We start from the raw sequence: 14,776 nt of genomic DNA on the forward strand, positions 1-14,776 counted from the left end.
CCTGTTGTCTCTTCATAGTCCTCATTTTACAAATATGGAAACTAAAGCTTAGAAAGGCAGGGTAGCTTTCTCAGTGACACGTGGCTAGATGAGTCCCATCTGCATCCAGGTCTGCCTCAGGCCACATCAACGCCACCTACCAAGGCGGCCTGCCAGGAGTCCAGTAGGCCTTCCAGGGCCCCACTTCCCAGGATGCCTTCAAGACTAGAGGTGCAGCCCACTAGTAGGAACTTGAACTTTTATTGAAGGTTGAACTAACTTGAATATTTTATTGAACTTTCTTGCAAGTCTGATCTACCTGCTAAAATGTAAGCTCCCCCACGGCAGAGATGATATCACATCCACCCACCCAACCATCCATCCATCCAATGGAATGGAATGAACTCCTGTTGTGTTGGGGCAGAACAGGGGAGCCTGTTGTTGTGTTGGGGTGTATCAGAAGACCTCTTGGTAGAAAAGAAGGCTGCTCCCTTTCATGCTGCCTCTGCGCTTGGCCATCCCTTCCTCAACATGCATGCCCTTGGGCTGGACGCCGAGAGAGACAGGGCTGCCCCTCTTCTCCCTCTCTCACTTCTCTCAAGACCTCAGCCTTTGCCTCTCAAAACCCATCCATTTCTCACCATTCTTCCTTCTTTCTCTCCTGGTCTATTGTCTCCTAATGACCTCCTGCCCCAGCCTCACCCCTCCAGCCAGAGCAGTCTGACCACAGCATGAATTTTCCCCCATTAGCAAATACTGAGGGAGTCACCTCCTGAGCCTCACTGGGTGCTAGGTCTTAACAAGCCACAAGGAAGGGCTGCCATTCCTGTCTTCAGGGAACTCAGTCTCTAGAGGGAGATGGACAGGTAAACACGGACGTGTGATCACAGTGACAGGTGCTGTGAAAGAAGCCTGGGCAGTTCCCACCAGAATCCAGTGAGTCCAGAGTGGGTGTGGGCTGCTTCCCCACTCCTTTGCTGGGGCAGTCTCAGCTCTGCTCACCGGGCCCTTTGGGAGGACTCAAGACCGCCTCCCCGGCATCACTTCCTCCACTCCTACCAGGGCCCTCACACTTCACCCTCTCGCCCCCCACAGCCTGGTTCGAAAGTCAACACCTTAGTTCTGTATGTGGTACTGTTCTGGTCCCAGGCGTGGAAAACCCTTCACCGGACCTTCAGTTCAGATGTTCCCCAGGAGACTCGTCCAGTAGCACAAGCAGCCACTCACTGCTTGATGCTCCCTGGCCCTCCATCCTGTTTCTTTTATTCTGCTTATTGCTGCGAATGTTCCTTATGTGTTTTCACATCCATCTTACCTACAAAACTATAAGCTCTTTGGGGGCAGGAACTAGGATGATTCATCTCTGGATTTCTGCCCCAACACAACGGGAGTTCATTAAATGCTGTTGGATGGGTAGATGGATGGGTGGATGGGTGGGTGGACAGATGTGTGGGTGGGTGAGTGGATGGATGGATAGGTGGATGTGATATGACCCGTCATGGAGGAGCTTACATTTTAGCAAGGAGATTAGATTTGTTCAGTAAAATCTGTCAAGTTCTTATTAGCGGTCAGAGCCTCTAGTCTTGAGGAGTCCAGAGAAGGGGGCCCTGAGAAGGCTCCCCAAAGGCTGCCCCAGAACCGGGTAGCAAGAGCTGAGGAGGAAGCTTTAGCACTTGGCTGCCACTACTTTGTGTTGTCATCTCATTACGCATGTGCATCTCCTCCCCCAGCACTTGGTTTGTGGCATCTTGATTCTTCTTTATCATCTTTGCTTGTTGGCCAATTTGTCCACGGAGCTCAGCAAGACCATGCTGGGGAAAGGAAGCTTGTTGGCGGTGCCAGCTCAGGGCCATCCTGGGACCCAGTAGGCTTCTTAGGAAGTGGTGAGAGGCCTGAGTGTATCTAACCCCTTTCGGGTAGAGAGTCCTTGGTGCCCGGGCTTCCTCCCAGGTTGGGGCCCAGCTGTTAGGAAAATGTCTCAAGTTCCCCATTTTTAAAGTCCCTAAACAAAGAAGCAGGTTGAAAGCAAAGGAACAGTGGATGTTACAGCCAGGAAGTAGAACCTTGGTGACCACAGAGGGGGACAGCAGGTACAAAATCACAAAGCTGAGGATAACAGCTTTCTGGCTGTCACTCAGAAGCAAAGGGGTTTGGAGTTGGAGAGACTGTTCTGGGTGGATTGCTAAATCCAAAGCCCATGATGATAATTTATCACCCCTCCCCCCAACACGCCTGCACGCACATGCACATGCGTGACCAGGACCAGTGTGGCCTACGGAATCATGTCTACCTATCTTTGCCACCATCACCTCCCAGGATGGGAGGCTTTGGAAGGCAGGGAGTCAACAGGATTGTGACAGGACTGTGACAGATTGGATGTGGAGTGAGAAAGGAGTCAGGTTGACTCCAAGGTTTTGCACCTGAACAGCTAGAAGAATGGACTCACTATTCTTTTTGTAGACAATGGGGTCAACCGTGAGAAAAGCAAGTGTGAGGGAGATGATGAGGAGCTTGGTCATTTTAAGTCTGACGTGCTGACTGGACAGATGTCAAGCAGACAGTTGGATACAGGAATCTGAAGCTCAGGGAAGAGGGGCAAAAGAGAGATATACATTCGGGGGTCTTTATGGTAGAGATGTTAATTTTATCTAAGTCACAAGGCTGGAAAAGATCACCAAGGTCATGAAGCGGGTAGGAAAGGGGTCAGGGAGAGGAGGGGGACGAGCAAAGGAGCAGACAGAATAGGAGGAGGAAAGCAGGAGAGTGCGGGCTGCAGGGGAGTGATCAACTCTGTACAATGCTGCCGACTGACAAACACCATGAGGACTGAGAACTGAACCCACGAAAGTTTCTGGCAATATCCACAGCAGTTCCTTTAGTAGCATGTGGATGCAGAGCCCCAGCCAGAATGGGTTCAAAAGAGAATGCACCCCAAGAGCAGGAGTGAAGACTGCGGCTCCACGACATGCTTCTGAAGCCTGGGCTCGAGTGCAGGGAGGGAGAGAAGAGGCTTCCTCCCAATTCTGCCTCCTGGCACAGGAGGAGCACGAGGATGAGGACCATGAGGTTACCCAGCACCCAGGGTCCTATTCTGCCAGCACCCAGCAACAGAGTGGCCAGCACAGAAGCAGCCCCTTCACATCTCTTTCAGAAAGAACCCTCCAAGGAATCTAAAGGGCGCCCTAAAAGCAGAACAGAACTCCAGAAAACAAAGAAGAGGGTTAGGCTGGGCAAATACACAATGAATTCTGTGGATTCTTTTCTGAAAAGTCACTAGGTTTATCATAGTGCTGTTAAATGACACAGGACACAGGTCCAGTTTGCAAATCAAAAAGTTTTATATGATTCAAAGGAAAAAGTTACATCCCTCATACTCATTTAAATAATAAATCAAAATCTGTTACATAAAATGTATTTCTGAAACACTTTAAACTTTATTACTGAAACTACTTAAAAGGCTCAAAGTCAAAAAAAAAAAATCAAGCAAACTGCTCAGGCAATAAAGTGCACTGGGGGACCTGCGGCACACGCTCTGCTCTTACACCCAGAGCTGCCAGCGGAGGGCTCCACGCTACAACCACCACAAGGGTTCTGGGTCTCAGCATAGCATTTTTCAAACGATACTGTTTCCCAACTTATAATCTTTCAATCGACAAACAGAGGGCAAAAACAAGTTGTTTACAGAAGTTATTTCCAAATCTAATGAGGAAATGGAAGTGTAAGTCAAACCACTTTTAACATGTCTATTGTTCAGAAACAACATCGCTCAGAAAATAACGTTCAATGTGACAAGCAACTGAATATTCAAAGACCTTGTATTATGCACCAGAACATTAGTAGGACTAACATTATTTTGTATAATTAAAAAAATCCAAATTTAATGCCATTGATGGCATACACATAGTCAGAAATGTTTATGGTGATCTAAGATATAAACAAAGGACTGGGTGATGGGGAAACACGAGCTATATACATTTAATTACGGTTTTCTTGTAACTCACGTTACGTCTCATGACCAGTAGGAACACTCAGCTATGGAAGTGTCCAAAAACATGAGTGCCGCCTCTACATACAGCCGCACTTACACACCTGGATGTCAATGTGTCAATCAGCAGTTGATGCTAAAGGGCAACTCACTGGGCATCAAGTAACATACAGTGAATGAGCAGGTGAGGGTTAGGGGACCAAAAAGACCTGAACACAAAACCTAATTGTACTCATCCACTATTTCACCTTACCATCATTTTAATAAAGGTAAATGCCAATGACTAAGAGGCAGGGACAAAACCTAAAGACATAGGGCACAATGAAAACCATCCCAGGCTCACAAAGCAGCACAACATCCGTATGTTCCTCACACGGGTTCTGGTGCCTGGATTCCACATGCCGCCTAACAAAAGCCATCTCAGCAGCACCCTGGACGCCACGGGCGCAGTCTCTGCAGAGCTAGGGCCTGTGCTCACACAGCTTCAAAGGGGTGCTCATGGTCTATTTTCTAGGCAGATGGCAAAACACCCCATTCCAAGTAATTTTCTGTGTGATCAAAACAATTTCCTTCAAACAACATGAAAGAAAGGGCAGACGGGTAGCGTCACTGCCATTCAGCACAACCTGCTTTTCCTGTGGTTCTTAATACTTAATAAATAAGGAATCAGAACACAGCAGCTGGACTGTGTGCATGTACACTTCACCTCAGGTAAGCTGCACTTTGGTAGAAAGTTCCTCCAACCAATAAGGGCATTTCCTTTTTCTCTAAGAAGTTACTCGACCCACAAAATACTATGGATAAGGCCACAGCAAAGGAAGTCAACTGACAATTGACAAAGCAGCTGGATTTGAGTGCTTACATTATCTTTTTTTGGTGTTTGAGGTACAAACAGGAAACTGAATGGTTTGCTCTCGGCAGAGCACAGACACTCAGATCCTACAGCAGCTCCCTGCTCACCAGGTATCTACCGCGTATTTTAAGTTATCCACTGGGGTACATCCCTCACAAGTCACACCATGGACACAGGTGACTAGTTCTGCTTTACCAAAATTTTAATTCCTTGGGTTACAGCCTTAAAGGAATGGTTGCCTGGAAATTCCCCTGAAAATGTTATGAAGAAGCTGACTGCAAAGTTTTCTTCCCCATTTCTTTAAGAGGCCTCTATTCAACCAGTTCTGATTATAAAAAATTCTTAGATCTAAAAGGCCTGATTACAAACTTGTGATTTCTTTTTGGCTGAATAATGTGCCAAGTTTACTAAAAGTAGGGTTATTTAAAAACGTTTTTAAACATTGAAAAGAAGATTGTAAAATCATCTATCTAGAAATTGGTGACATGAGCACCAACAATATAAACATTTTAATAAAAAACAGTATAAAAATTAGTACCCTGTCTCATTTCTACAAAACATGAATAGAAAGGTTGTAAAAATCCAGATTTTGCAAAATTTATTGCCAAAATGTTTGTCTGAATGCTGGTGATTTAGATCATGAAATTTTCTTCCATTTCCTTAAAAAAAACTTCTGAAACTACAAAAGATATTGAACAGGGTCCCAACCAAAAAAGAAAGTTAACATACTTTCATCAGAACCAGTTCTCCACTTTCCCCTAGCCCCCAAGACATGGTTTTGTTTTGTTTTGTTTTGTTTTGAGGGAAACCATCAGTTCCATTCCTGACAAAAGGCTTTTTAAAGTCCCTATGGGCAATTCCCTGGCCGACCTTTCAGGCGGAGGCTGGCATGCTCACCAGTGGGCTCCCAGGCCTCTCCGCACAGGCAATTCTGTTCAGCTTGCCGACCTCTGCCTGCCAGCCAGGGACCTTCTTGGTGGTCATGTGGCGTCGGGCGTGCTTCGTCAGGTGGTCGCTGCGCATGAAACGCCGATCACACACAGGGCACACAAACTTCTTCTCCCCGGTGTGCGTTCTGCGGTGGCGAGAGAGTTCATCTGAACGAGCAAACTTCTTATCACAGCCGTCCCAGCTACAGCTGAAAGGCTTCTCTCCTAAGAGGTGAAAAAACACGGACTAAAGAAAATGCAAATGCTCAGCACCCTACTGGACAGGTTAAGTCACGTCGTTTTTAAATTCTGTTCATCAAAAGCTAAGAAGAAAGTAATATCCTACTATTTTGGAATCAAGTTTCAGAAGTCAAGAAATCCTCCAAGATTTATTTCTTCCTGCCATACCTAAGATGCAGTATGTCAAGGCCCAAAGATGTCAACCAATCTAAACTTTCAAAATATATATATATATATATATATTTTTTAAAGATTTTATTTTTTCCTTTTTCTCCCCAAAGCCCCCCAGTGCATTGTTGTATATTCTTCGTTGTGGGTCCTTCTAGTTGTGGCATGTGGGACGCCGCCTCAGCGTGGTCTGACGAGCAGCGCCATGTCCGCGCCCAGGATTCGAACCAACGAAACACTGGGCCGCCTGCAGCGGAGCGCGCGAACTTAACCACTCAGCCACGGGGCCAGCCCCAAACTTTCAAAATATATTTTTAAATAATAATCATCTTTGACTGTTAGCTTGGGGTAGGGAGAAGAATCTTGAAAGGAGTAATTCCTTCCCTCTCAGGAAGCTGCGCATCTAAAAAATCCCTCCCCGGACCTATAAGACTTCTCAGGATCATTAATTCCCTCTTCATATTTGTTATCACACTGACAAAGAGGTTAGTTACAAAATGGGTTAGGATTCTAACAGCTACCTTCTTATTCCAAGCTTCAAGTGTCCTTGTCACTCACTCAGTTTCAGAGCACTCGGCAGGTGCCCTGTCCTCTGCCCATCCTGTTACAGAGGTGAGCCAGGGAGCCCTTTCCCCCAGGGAACGGGGCGGCCCTTCTCCACAGAGCCGTCCTAGGCCTTTCAGCCAGCGAGAGTGCTCCCTTTTCTGCATCCCGAAGCCCTTATCTTGCCCAGGCTGTGACAATCAGACCCTGCGTGTGCGACCTAGTGAAGTGACTGGTTAAACAGCGTTAGGCACCGTCACGTGACCCATGTTCCCAAGGGCTTCTGACCTGTCTAGCTCAGCCATCTCTGTACAGCTTAGCTCCCAGCACAGCACTTCATACGGCAGGTGGCAAATAAATGGTTTTGAATGAATGAGGGCTGAAGAGGCACCAATTAAACATTTTATATTTTTCAAAGTTGAATTAACATGAAAATTGAGCAACACAATGGTCTCTTATGAGCTCTTCTAAGAAGAAAGGCCTGAACTTCATGGATTTCAAAGTTCCCATACTGTAAGCATAAGGTTGCCCTACTCGCTCCCTGGAAAACACTGCCATTGTTGGCACCACTCCAAGGTGGCCAAGTGTTCACGGAGATGAACAATCCTTTGACATGCAATTTATAAACTGTCCTACTTGTTTTCAACATACCAAAATGTAGCCTTTGCTCACTCTACCTCATTCTAATTAAGACAATTTCCAGGGCCCAGCCACAGTGGCCTAGTGGTCAGGTTTGGCATGCTCTACTTCAGCAGCCCAGGTTTTCAGATCCCAGGCGCAGACCCACACCACTGGTCAGTGGCCATGCTGTGGCAGCGGCTCACATACAAAACAGAGGAAGACTGGCAACAAATCTTAGTTCAGGGCGAATCTTCCTCAGCAAAAAGAGGAAAATTGGCAACAGATGTTAGCTCAGGGTGAATCTTCCTCAGTGCACACACACAAAAAATTTCAGGTTGGTAGAAATATATGAAAAACTATCTTATTATCTAAGGTAAACTTACCCAAAGTTTCTATTTCTTATGAAAACTCCCATTTAGTATTTACAAAATGGCAGAAGAAGTTGATTCTTTAGAACCTTTATGGTTATTTAAATTGCAGTACTTTGGGAAACCTGAACAGAGCTTGATCACTTTATTTTATGCCATCCTGTCAGTACAGCTGTATGCTGCACAAATGACATTTTGGTCTATGACAGACCGCAAGTGCGACAGCAGCCCCATCAAATTAGTACCATATGGCCTAGGTGTGTAGTAGGCCACACCATCTAGGCTTGTGTAAGGACACTCTATGACATTCGCACAATGACGAAATCACCCAATGATGCATTTCCTAGAACGTTTCCCCATTGCTAAGTGACAAGTGACTGTATTCCTACCAAGGGAAGCTGCCCGACCAAACAGTAAGACTTCATTTTTCCACTGTCCCTCCAATCTGGAATCTGTGTTTGGGTGTGATCGGAAGCTCACCTCAGTAGTCTCAGTGAAAAGTACAGCTCACCAAGTCTGTGGGGCCCTCAGAGGTGCCTGTTCGCTCTCCTATGGCCATGACGGCCACCCTGCAGCACCAACCGACCACCATTTACTAGCGCCAGGCTTTTGTGTTAGACACCAAGAGTTTACATCCGGTAAGATCAGACAAGTGTATAAATAACTAGAAATCAAAGAGAGAATGTGCTGAGAAACACAATAAACCACTAGGGTCAAAGAAGGGAGGAGAAATCAGGAAACACTTCTGAAAACTGACTTTGGGAAGCCCCTTAGAGGGTTTCCAGTAAGCAGAGATAGGCAGAGGACAAAGGATGAACGGGAGAAATGTGCACTGGACAGAGAAGATAAAGGCAGAGAGGCCAGTTCTTCAAGGGCCACGCTTGGGCCTTATCCTCGCAGCAAAAAGCCTACTCCAAGTGTGGAGGACAGCAGAGTGCCTTTGCGCCTGAACGCCAGACTGCATCACTGTGCAAGCAGGAGCTTCCAGGTGCTAATCAGGAACGGCTCTACCTCAAAGGCACTGTGGAACAGAGTCTGATAGCCACTCCCTCCAGTTCAGCCTTTCCTACTTCGTGTTCCAGGATTCACTGCTCTCCCACAGGCCATGAGCACACATTCTGGTGGAACGGGTGCCATCTTCAGAAGAGTTGAAATACATCCTTCCCACAGAACCTGCGAGCTGTTACTGTGCTTATATATACGTACGCGTGTGAACCTCTGAAAGCTGAGTTTAACAGGCAGACTCTAACTATAGGACCCTTAAAAACAAAATAAAACAGAACACTAACTCAACGAACAAGAGTGCCACAGAAAACCCGAGGTAGTTTGCCATAATCAACTACAAAGCAGAAGCTCTCCCAAGCAACCCTCAGCCCTGTTATACAATACGGTGGCCACCAGCCTCATGCAGCTATGGAAATGTAAACTCAACGAAAACGTAAAATTTAGTTCCTCAGCCACACTGTCCACATTTCAAGTGCATGTGGCTAATGGCAACCTAAAGGACAGAGAACATTTCCATCATTGCAGAAAATTCTATTGGACAGATCTGATGAGACAATAAAGATATAGCTAAGTCATTATAGTTAGTTTCTTGTTTGACTTCTTCTGAATTAAAAACTATATATTCTTGAAAGTAAGAAAGCTATACTCCTTTAAAGTTCAAATATTCTAGAATTCAAACTTTTCCATACTTTTGCAAGACCTTTCTCCCTAGTAAACCTAAGTAAGTCACATTGATGTTTACTGAATGTGAACTCACATCTTCTAAAATGCAAAAATGTCTACTGCCTTGTGAAGAGAAAGGGGAAATATGAGCATCCTCCTAGAAGCCTATCAGAGGAGCACAATAATAGAACTATACTACACTTTATGTACTGGGGTGAGCAGATGGCATGTTCTAGAAAAACCGCTGGTGGCTGTACTAATGTTAACCCTAATCCCTACCCATTAGACTACGAGGGCTTTTCAGAATCAAAGACAAACAGCCACATTTCCACCCTCTCCAGTGGTTCTCACGCTCCCCTCCCACTCAGTGAAGGCTCGAGGTGTGTTTCTAACACAGGACTGGCCGTTTCCCATGCCCTACCTGCCTCAGTACTCACCTGTGTGAGTCCGAAGATGAGCCTTGAGGTGGGAACTTTTGAAGTAGGTTTTCCGGCAGCCTGTGAAGTTGCAAACATAGTTCCTCCTTCGGGAAAAGTCTACCTGAGGGGCACAGTTTTGACTGGAGGCAATGAACACTGGAGCAGGGGCAAGGGGCAATAACTTGGTATTCCCAACAGCCATTACACTCGATGAACAGGTGGCAGGTTGAGGGAGAGCGCCCTGGGGCAGAACCAGCATCACAGTTCCCTGAGGCACAGACGGTCCCACGAACACAGGCTGGGGCACTGGAGCAGCGTAGGGTAGGATGGGTTTGACAGTCACCGCAGATGGTTGGGAAGGTGGCTTCAAAAAAGCTGGTAACATGCCACTTTGTCCAGTCACAGGGACCATTTGGCAAAGGAGAGGGGCACTGGGGATAGGGACAGAAATCAGAGGGGTGGCTTTCCTTGGCAAGTCATTTTCATAATTCTTTGGTGAGCAAGTTTGAACTGCAATGGGCCACCCTGCCTGCTGGCCTTTGTCAGTGGGGATCAGGCCACCAGACTTGTGCGAGCAAGGCTGACAAGACTCCGAGTTAATGCTGAGTAAACTGTCTGTGAGGTGTGTGTCCTGCAAAGCTTCAATACGTCCCAGAAATTGTGCTTCTCCTTGCCTGCCGTCTGAAAGTCGGCATTCTTGAGTCTGCGTGGCAGGAATGTGCGCAGGAGCAACACTCTGCCCAGTGTGGCGGATGACACTCATCACCATGGCCCTGCACGGGGGCCTGGGGGCTGGCTCCAGCAGCTGTGGCTTCACCCCAGGCAGGCCCCTCTCTGCCTTCCCCCTCAGCACCTTGGCTGCCCCAGCAGAGGCTGGGGGAATGGCGATGACCATGCCTGCTTTGGGATCAATTACTTGGGAAGGAACAAGGATCCCCGTCGATGGCTCCACGAGGTCAGGGCTCTGAGGAGGAGTCATGCACTTGAGGGAAAAAAACAAGTACCGTGTGAAAAGCTTGTTTTAATTTATTTTTTTAAATTTCTTTTTTAAAGACTGGCACCTGAGCTAACAACTGTTGCCAATCTTTTTTCTCCCTGAATCCCCCCAGTACATAGTTGTACATTTTAGTTGTGGGTCCTTTGTTTTAATTTTAAAAGGAACTTACTTCGATCATGTTGTCCCCAATGCCTTTACGAAGAAGTACTCAGAAAAGACCCATCTAAGCCTGCTCGCAACAGCATCCAGTAGTTTTCAAGCCTGCACCACGTACTTTACTTTCTAGTCTTTTCCCCCTTTCCTGACCTCTCCCAAACCCATCCATTTGCTTGGTTCTAAGAATGCCAGTGCCGCTCCTGGGTTCGCACAGCTACTGAAATGAGCAATTTAAGCATTAGGACTATAAACAAGAAAACAAATTTATATTTAAAATGAGAATTTTCCACAATAATTTTAGATTCTCAAAAATTTTTTTTAAATCCCAGTGGTAATCATTTAACACACATTCAATGCCTACTGGATGCAAGGTGAAACCTATCAGAGCGATCTCCAAAAGGCCAGGCTCTGACAGGTGGTGCTACCTAAACCAGCCTCTCTTTGTACGGCTCCCTAATGATTCCCACTTTTTTTCAGCTCCCCGTGGAAGAGCCTGATGCCAAGTAAAGCTGAGAGGCGCTCCTGGCAGCCAGGACCACCACCTGTACCATCCTCTCCACTGCCCCAAGTCCCCCTAGTCCCTCTCCAAGGCGGCTTTTCCACACTCTCCTCCCAGCAGAAGCTTCCAGCCCAGGACAATTAGATTATAATTTTCACTTCCTTCCGGCAACCAACAACTCTCAATTTCTCCCAGAAATTTCATAGCTGTAGCAAGTTAAGAAAACAAAAACAAAAACAGAAACAGTGCTGGACTGCACCCAACTCAGAGAAGCAGCCGGCTGCCACATGGAGGCAGGGGGCAGTACTTCCATCCAGCCAACTGAGGCTGTCCGGGGCCAAAGCACGGGCCTTCTCTAGCTGCCAGCCACGTATCCTGATCCCGGACTGGGTCATCCCAGGGAACCTAAGCCCCTACTTGGCAACTCCCCAGGGAAATGAGTACATTGTACTTTCTCACATCAATCTGTAGGTTTCATCCTACGGAGATTTTAACCCTGTGGCTGCAAACAATGATGTATCAAAGGAAAGAACATATTTTCAAGGGATAAAACAAGTTTCCACCCTTAGGACCCACACAAGGGGAGGGTACGAACGTGCTTGCTGGCATCCCAGTGAATCTACCCACGAGCTCTGGAGCACAGTTACCTAAGGCACGCTAGTCGCTGCACAGAAGCACCACTCTCCCCCACCTCTTACCAGAGTCGATAAAGAATCGAAGTCCTTTGGTAGCTCAGGGGCAGCTGCGCCCACATGCACAGTGGTGGTGACATCCCCAGAGTCGGAGACAGGTGTGAGAGGCCTTATCTTTAATAGGTCACCTTTCTGGGATCTTTGACCCCAGGAGCTCATGCAAACAAGAGCCTCGACAGCTTCAATGTCGTTCTGCTCCAAGATGCTGCATGTAGACCGTTCGCTGTCATGCCGCTTCCTTTCCAGGATTGACTCGCATATGTCCACGATGTCAACCTAAAGGCGAGACAACACAACGGCCTCTCAGTCCAGGGACAACACAGAGGGCAGCCCGGTGGGCACGTGGATACGCACCCCAAGAGCTTCCCTGATGCATGTAACACACACACGATACTCCACGCACAATGAGCTCCGCTGTCTAGGAAAAGATGTCAACACGACATGCAGGACAGCTTTGCTTTTAAGGCAACATTCTGAAGCAGGAAGAAACAGACTTGGCTGGCAAGCAGTTTTCACAGAAAATTCTGATTCTTAAAAAAGGTTATTAAGTTAACGTTTTTCTTCGATAAATGATTATTAAGACTTGAATTCCAGAGGCGTAAGCCAAGTGGGCTAGTGTGAAATGCGGCACAGGGAGGAGGAACGGACGCTCACTCTGCCTAGTCTCCCAGGTGGTGGGGATGACAGCATGGCTCTTCCGAGTCGGCTAGGCCACTGGAAGACTGCCAATACAGAGGCACTTCCGGCACCTCTCTGGAGGTTCACCAAAGCCCTCTCAAGTCAGGGCACGACACAGGCACAACTTTCAGTGGCTGAACTCCTCGGCTCCCTGAGGGTACAGCCCATGCTGGGTTAGCCCAGTTCCTCTCACTCAGGACGGTTAAGTCACTCCTCAATGCCACAGATCAGGCCAGGGGTGAGCAGAAGGATTTTTAAGATCTACCACAACCCAGGAGAGGGATGCCCTTCCAGAGCACCACACTTTCTCTTTATAGGAGGGGAAGAAGCGACTGGAATGAACTGATCTCTTCCCAGAGAAACTTCAAATCTATAAAGATACACATTTCCACTCAGTTTAACCTGGGCATCAAACCCTCCTGTCCTGCCCAGGTTCCTGCACACGGGTGACCAGGCTGCCTTTACCAACGCCACTCAGGCCCTGCTTCTGTGCGCAGCCTGTCCTCGGGATGAACGGCTAAGTCACACAAGTGGGGGCTGCCGCCTGCCTGGTGGGGAGAGACCAGAGCAGCGCAGGGCCCACAAACCTGTCTCTCGACGACAGCTAGGTCTCAAGTCTGGCGAAATGCCCGCAGTCAAGCCCCGACTGCAGTCCACCCGGGCTGAGGCCAAGGGTGCCCAGCCCCGGCCCCGCGTGCCGCCTTCCCGCCAGCTCGCGCCCGACCTCCTTCCAAGCCAGAATGCTGCGTGCCCCAGCCCCCACGTGCCACCTTCCCGCCAGCTCTTGCCCCGCCCCCTTCCAAGCCCGAGCGCTGCGTGCCACCCTCCGGCCAGTTTTTGCCCCGCCCCCCCAGCCTTTCCACAGCCGGATTGGTGCATTCTCACAGCCCTGGCCCCACCCCCGCCGCCTGCGTGCCGACTTACAGCCAGTTTTTGCCCCGCCCCCACGCCTTTCCACAGTCCGAGTGGCGCATTCTCACAGCCCTGGCCCCGCCCCAGCCGCCCACGTGCTGCCTTCCCGCCAGTTTTTGCCCCGCCCCTTCCCCCTTTCCACAGCCTGAGTGGTGCATTCTCGCAGCCCTGGCCCCGCCCCCGCCGCCAGCTTGCTGCCTTCCCGCCAGTTTTTGCCGGCCCCGCTCCCCCTTTCCACAGCCCTCTCCCCCTTTCCACAGCCCTCTCCCGTCCCGGCCGCCCGCGTGCCGCGTTCCCGCCAGCCGCGCCCCGCCCAACGGCCGCCTCCTCACAGCCTGGTGACGTCATGGCTGGAAATAGCCCCGCGCATTGGACCGGCGGGGCGGGGCCGCTGCGGGAGCACGAGACAAAGCTGCGCGTAGGGCGGCGCGGGGCACACGCCCCCTTCCCGCCCCGCCCGGCGCGGCCCCGCGCGGCCGCCGCCCCTCCCTGCTCCGAAGCCCGCCAGGGCCCCTAACGGTGCGGCCGCAGCCAGGAGCCGCACGCCCCCGCCTTCCTCCGCGCCCCAGCCCCGCACAGGCGGCGCGTCCCCGCTTCGTCCACGCTAAGATGGACGACCACTCACCGCGCGGGCGTCGCCCGGGCCCGCGGAGCCCGGCGTGTGCATGGTGCTGGCGGCCCGGAGGCAACAAAGCAGCCGCAGGGCGTGAGCTCGGCGCACGGCAGCGGCCACACGTGCGCGGCGAGCGGCGGCGACCCGAGCTCCTACGGCCGCCGCGCGCCTCCGCCCGCCCGCGCGGCTCTGCCCCGGCGCGGCCCTCGCGGCGCGGGAGGGGCGGGGCGGCCTCGGAGGGTGCGGCCGCGGGGGCGGGGCGCGGCGGCAAACCAAAATACACCGCGCCCCGCCGGGGCGGGGCCGGGCGCCCGCTAGCCAATCCGCGGGTGGCCCGTGCGCTGCCGGCCAATGGGCGCCGCGGGGAGCCGCGTGATCGGAGCCTGGCCGCGGCGTGATCGGGCAGGGCGGGACGCGGCACGTGTTTTGGTCGGGAAGAAGGGGCGGGGCCTGAGG

General features: G+C 50.0%; 1 protein-coding gene across 1 annotated transcript; it reads right to left on the minus strand.

Moving 5' to 3' along the window:
• Positions 1 to 3,295: 3,295 nt before the first annotated feature.
• On the minus strand, positions 3,296 to 14,545 carry KLF11 (KLF transcription factor 11). Its single transcript, XM_023619547.2, has 4 exons — positions 14,333 to 14,545; positions 12,124 to 12,393; positions 9,792 to 10,755; positions 3,296 to 5,971 (listed from the first exon to the last, which is right to left on the minus strand). The coding sequence occupies exons 1-4, from the start codon at positions 14,372 to 14,374 to the stop codon at positions 5,691 to 5,693; spliced, it is 1,557 nt and encodes a 518-aa protein (XP_023475315.1). The 5' UTR covers positions 14,375 to 14,545; the 3' UTR covers positions 3,296 to 5,690.
• Between the last annotated feature and the right edge of the window lie 231 nt (positions 14,546 to 14,776).

The sequence above is a fragment of the Equus caballus genome, chromosome 15, assembly GCF_041296265.1.
Source record: "Equus caballus isolate H_3958 breed thoroughbred chromosome 15, TB-T2T, whole genome shotgun sequence".
NCBI lineage: Eukaryota > Metazoa > Chordata > Mammalia > Perissodactyla > Equidae > Equus > Equus caballus.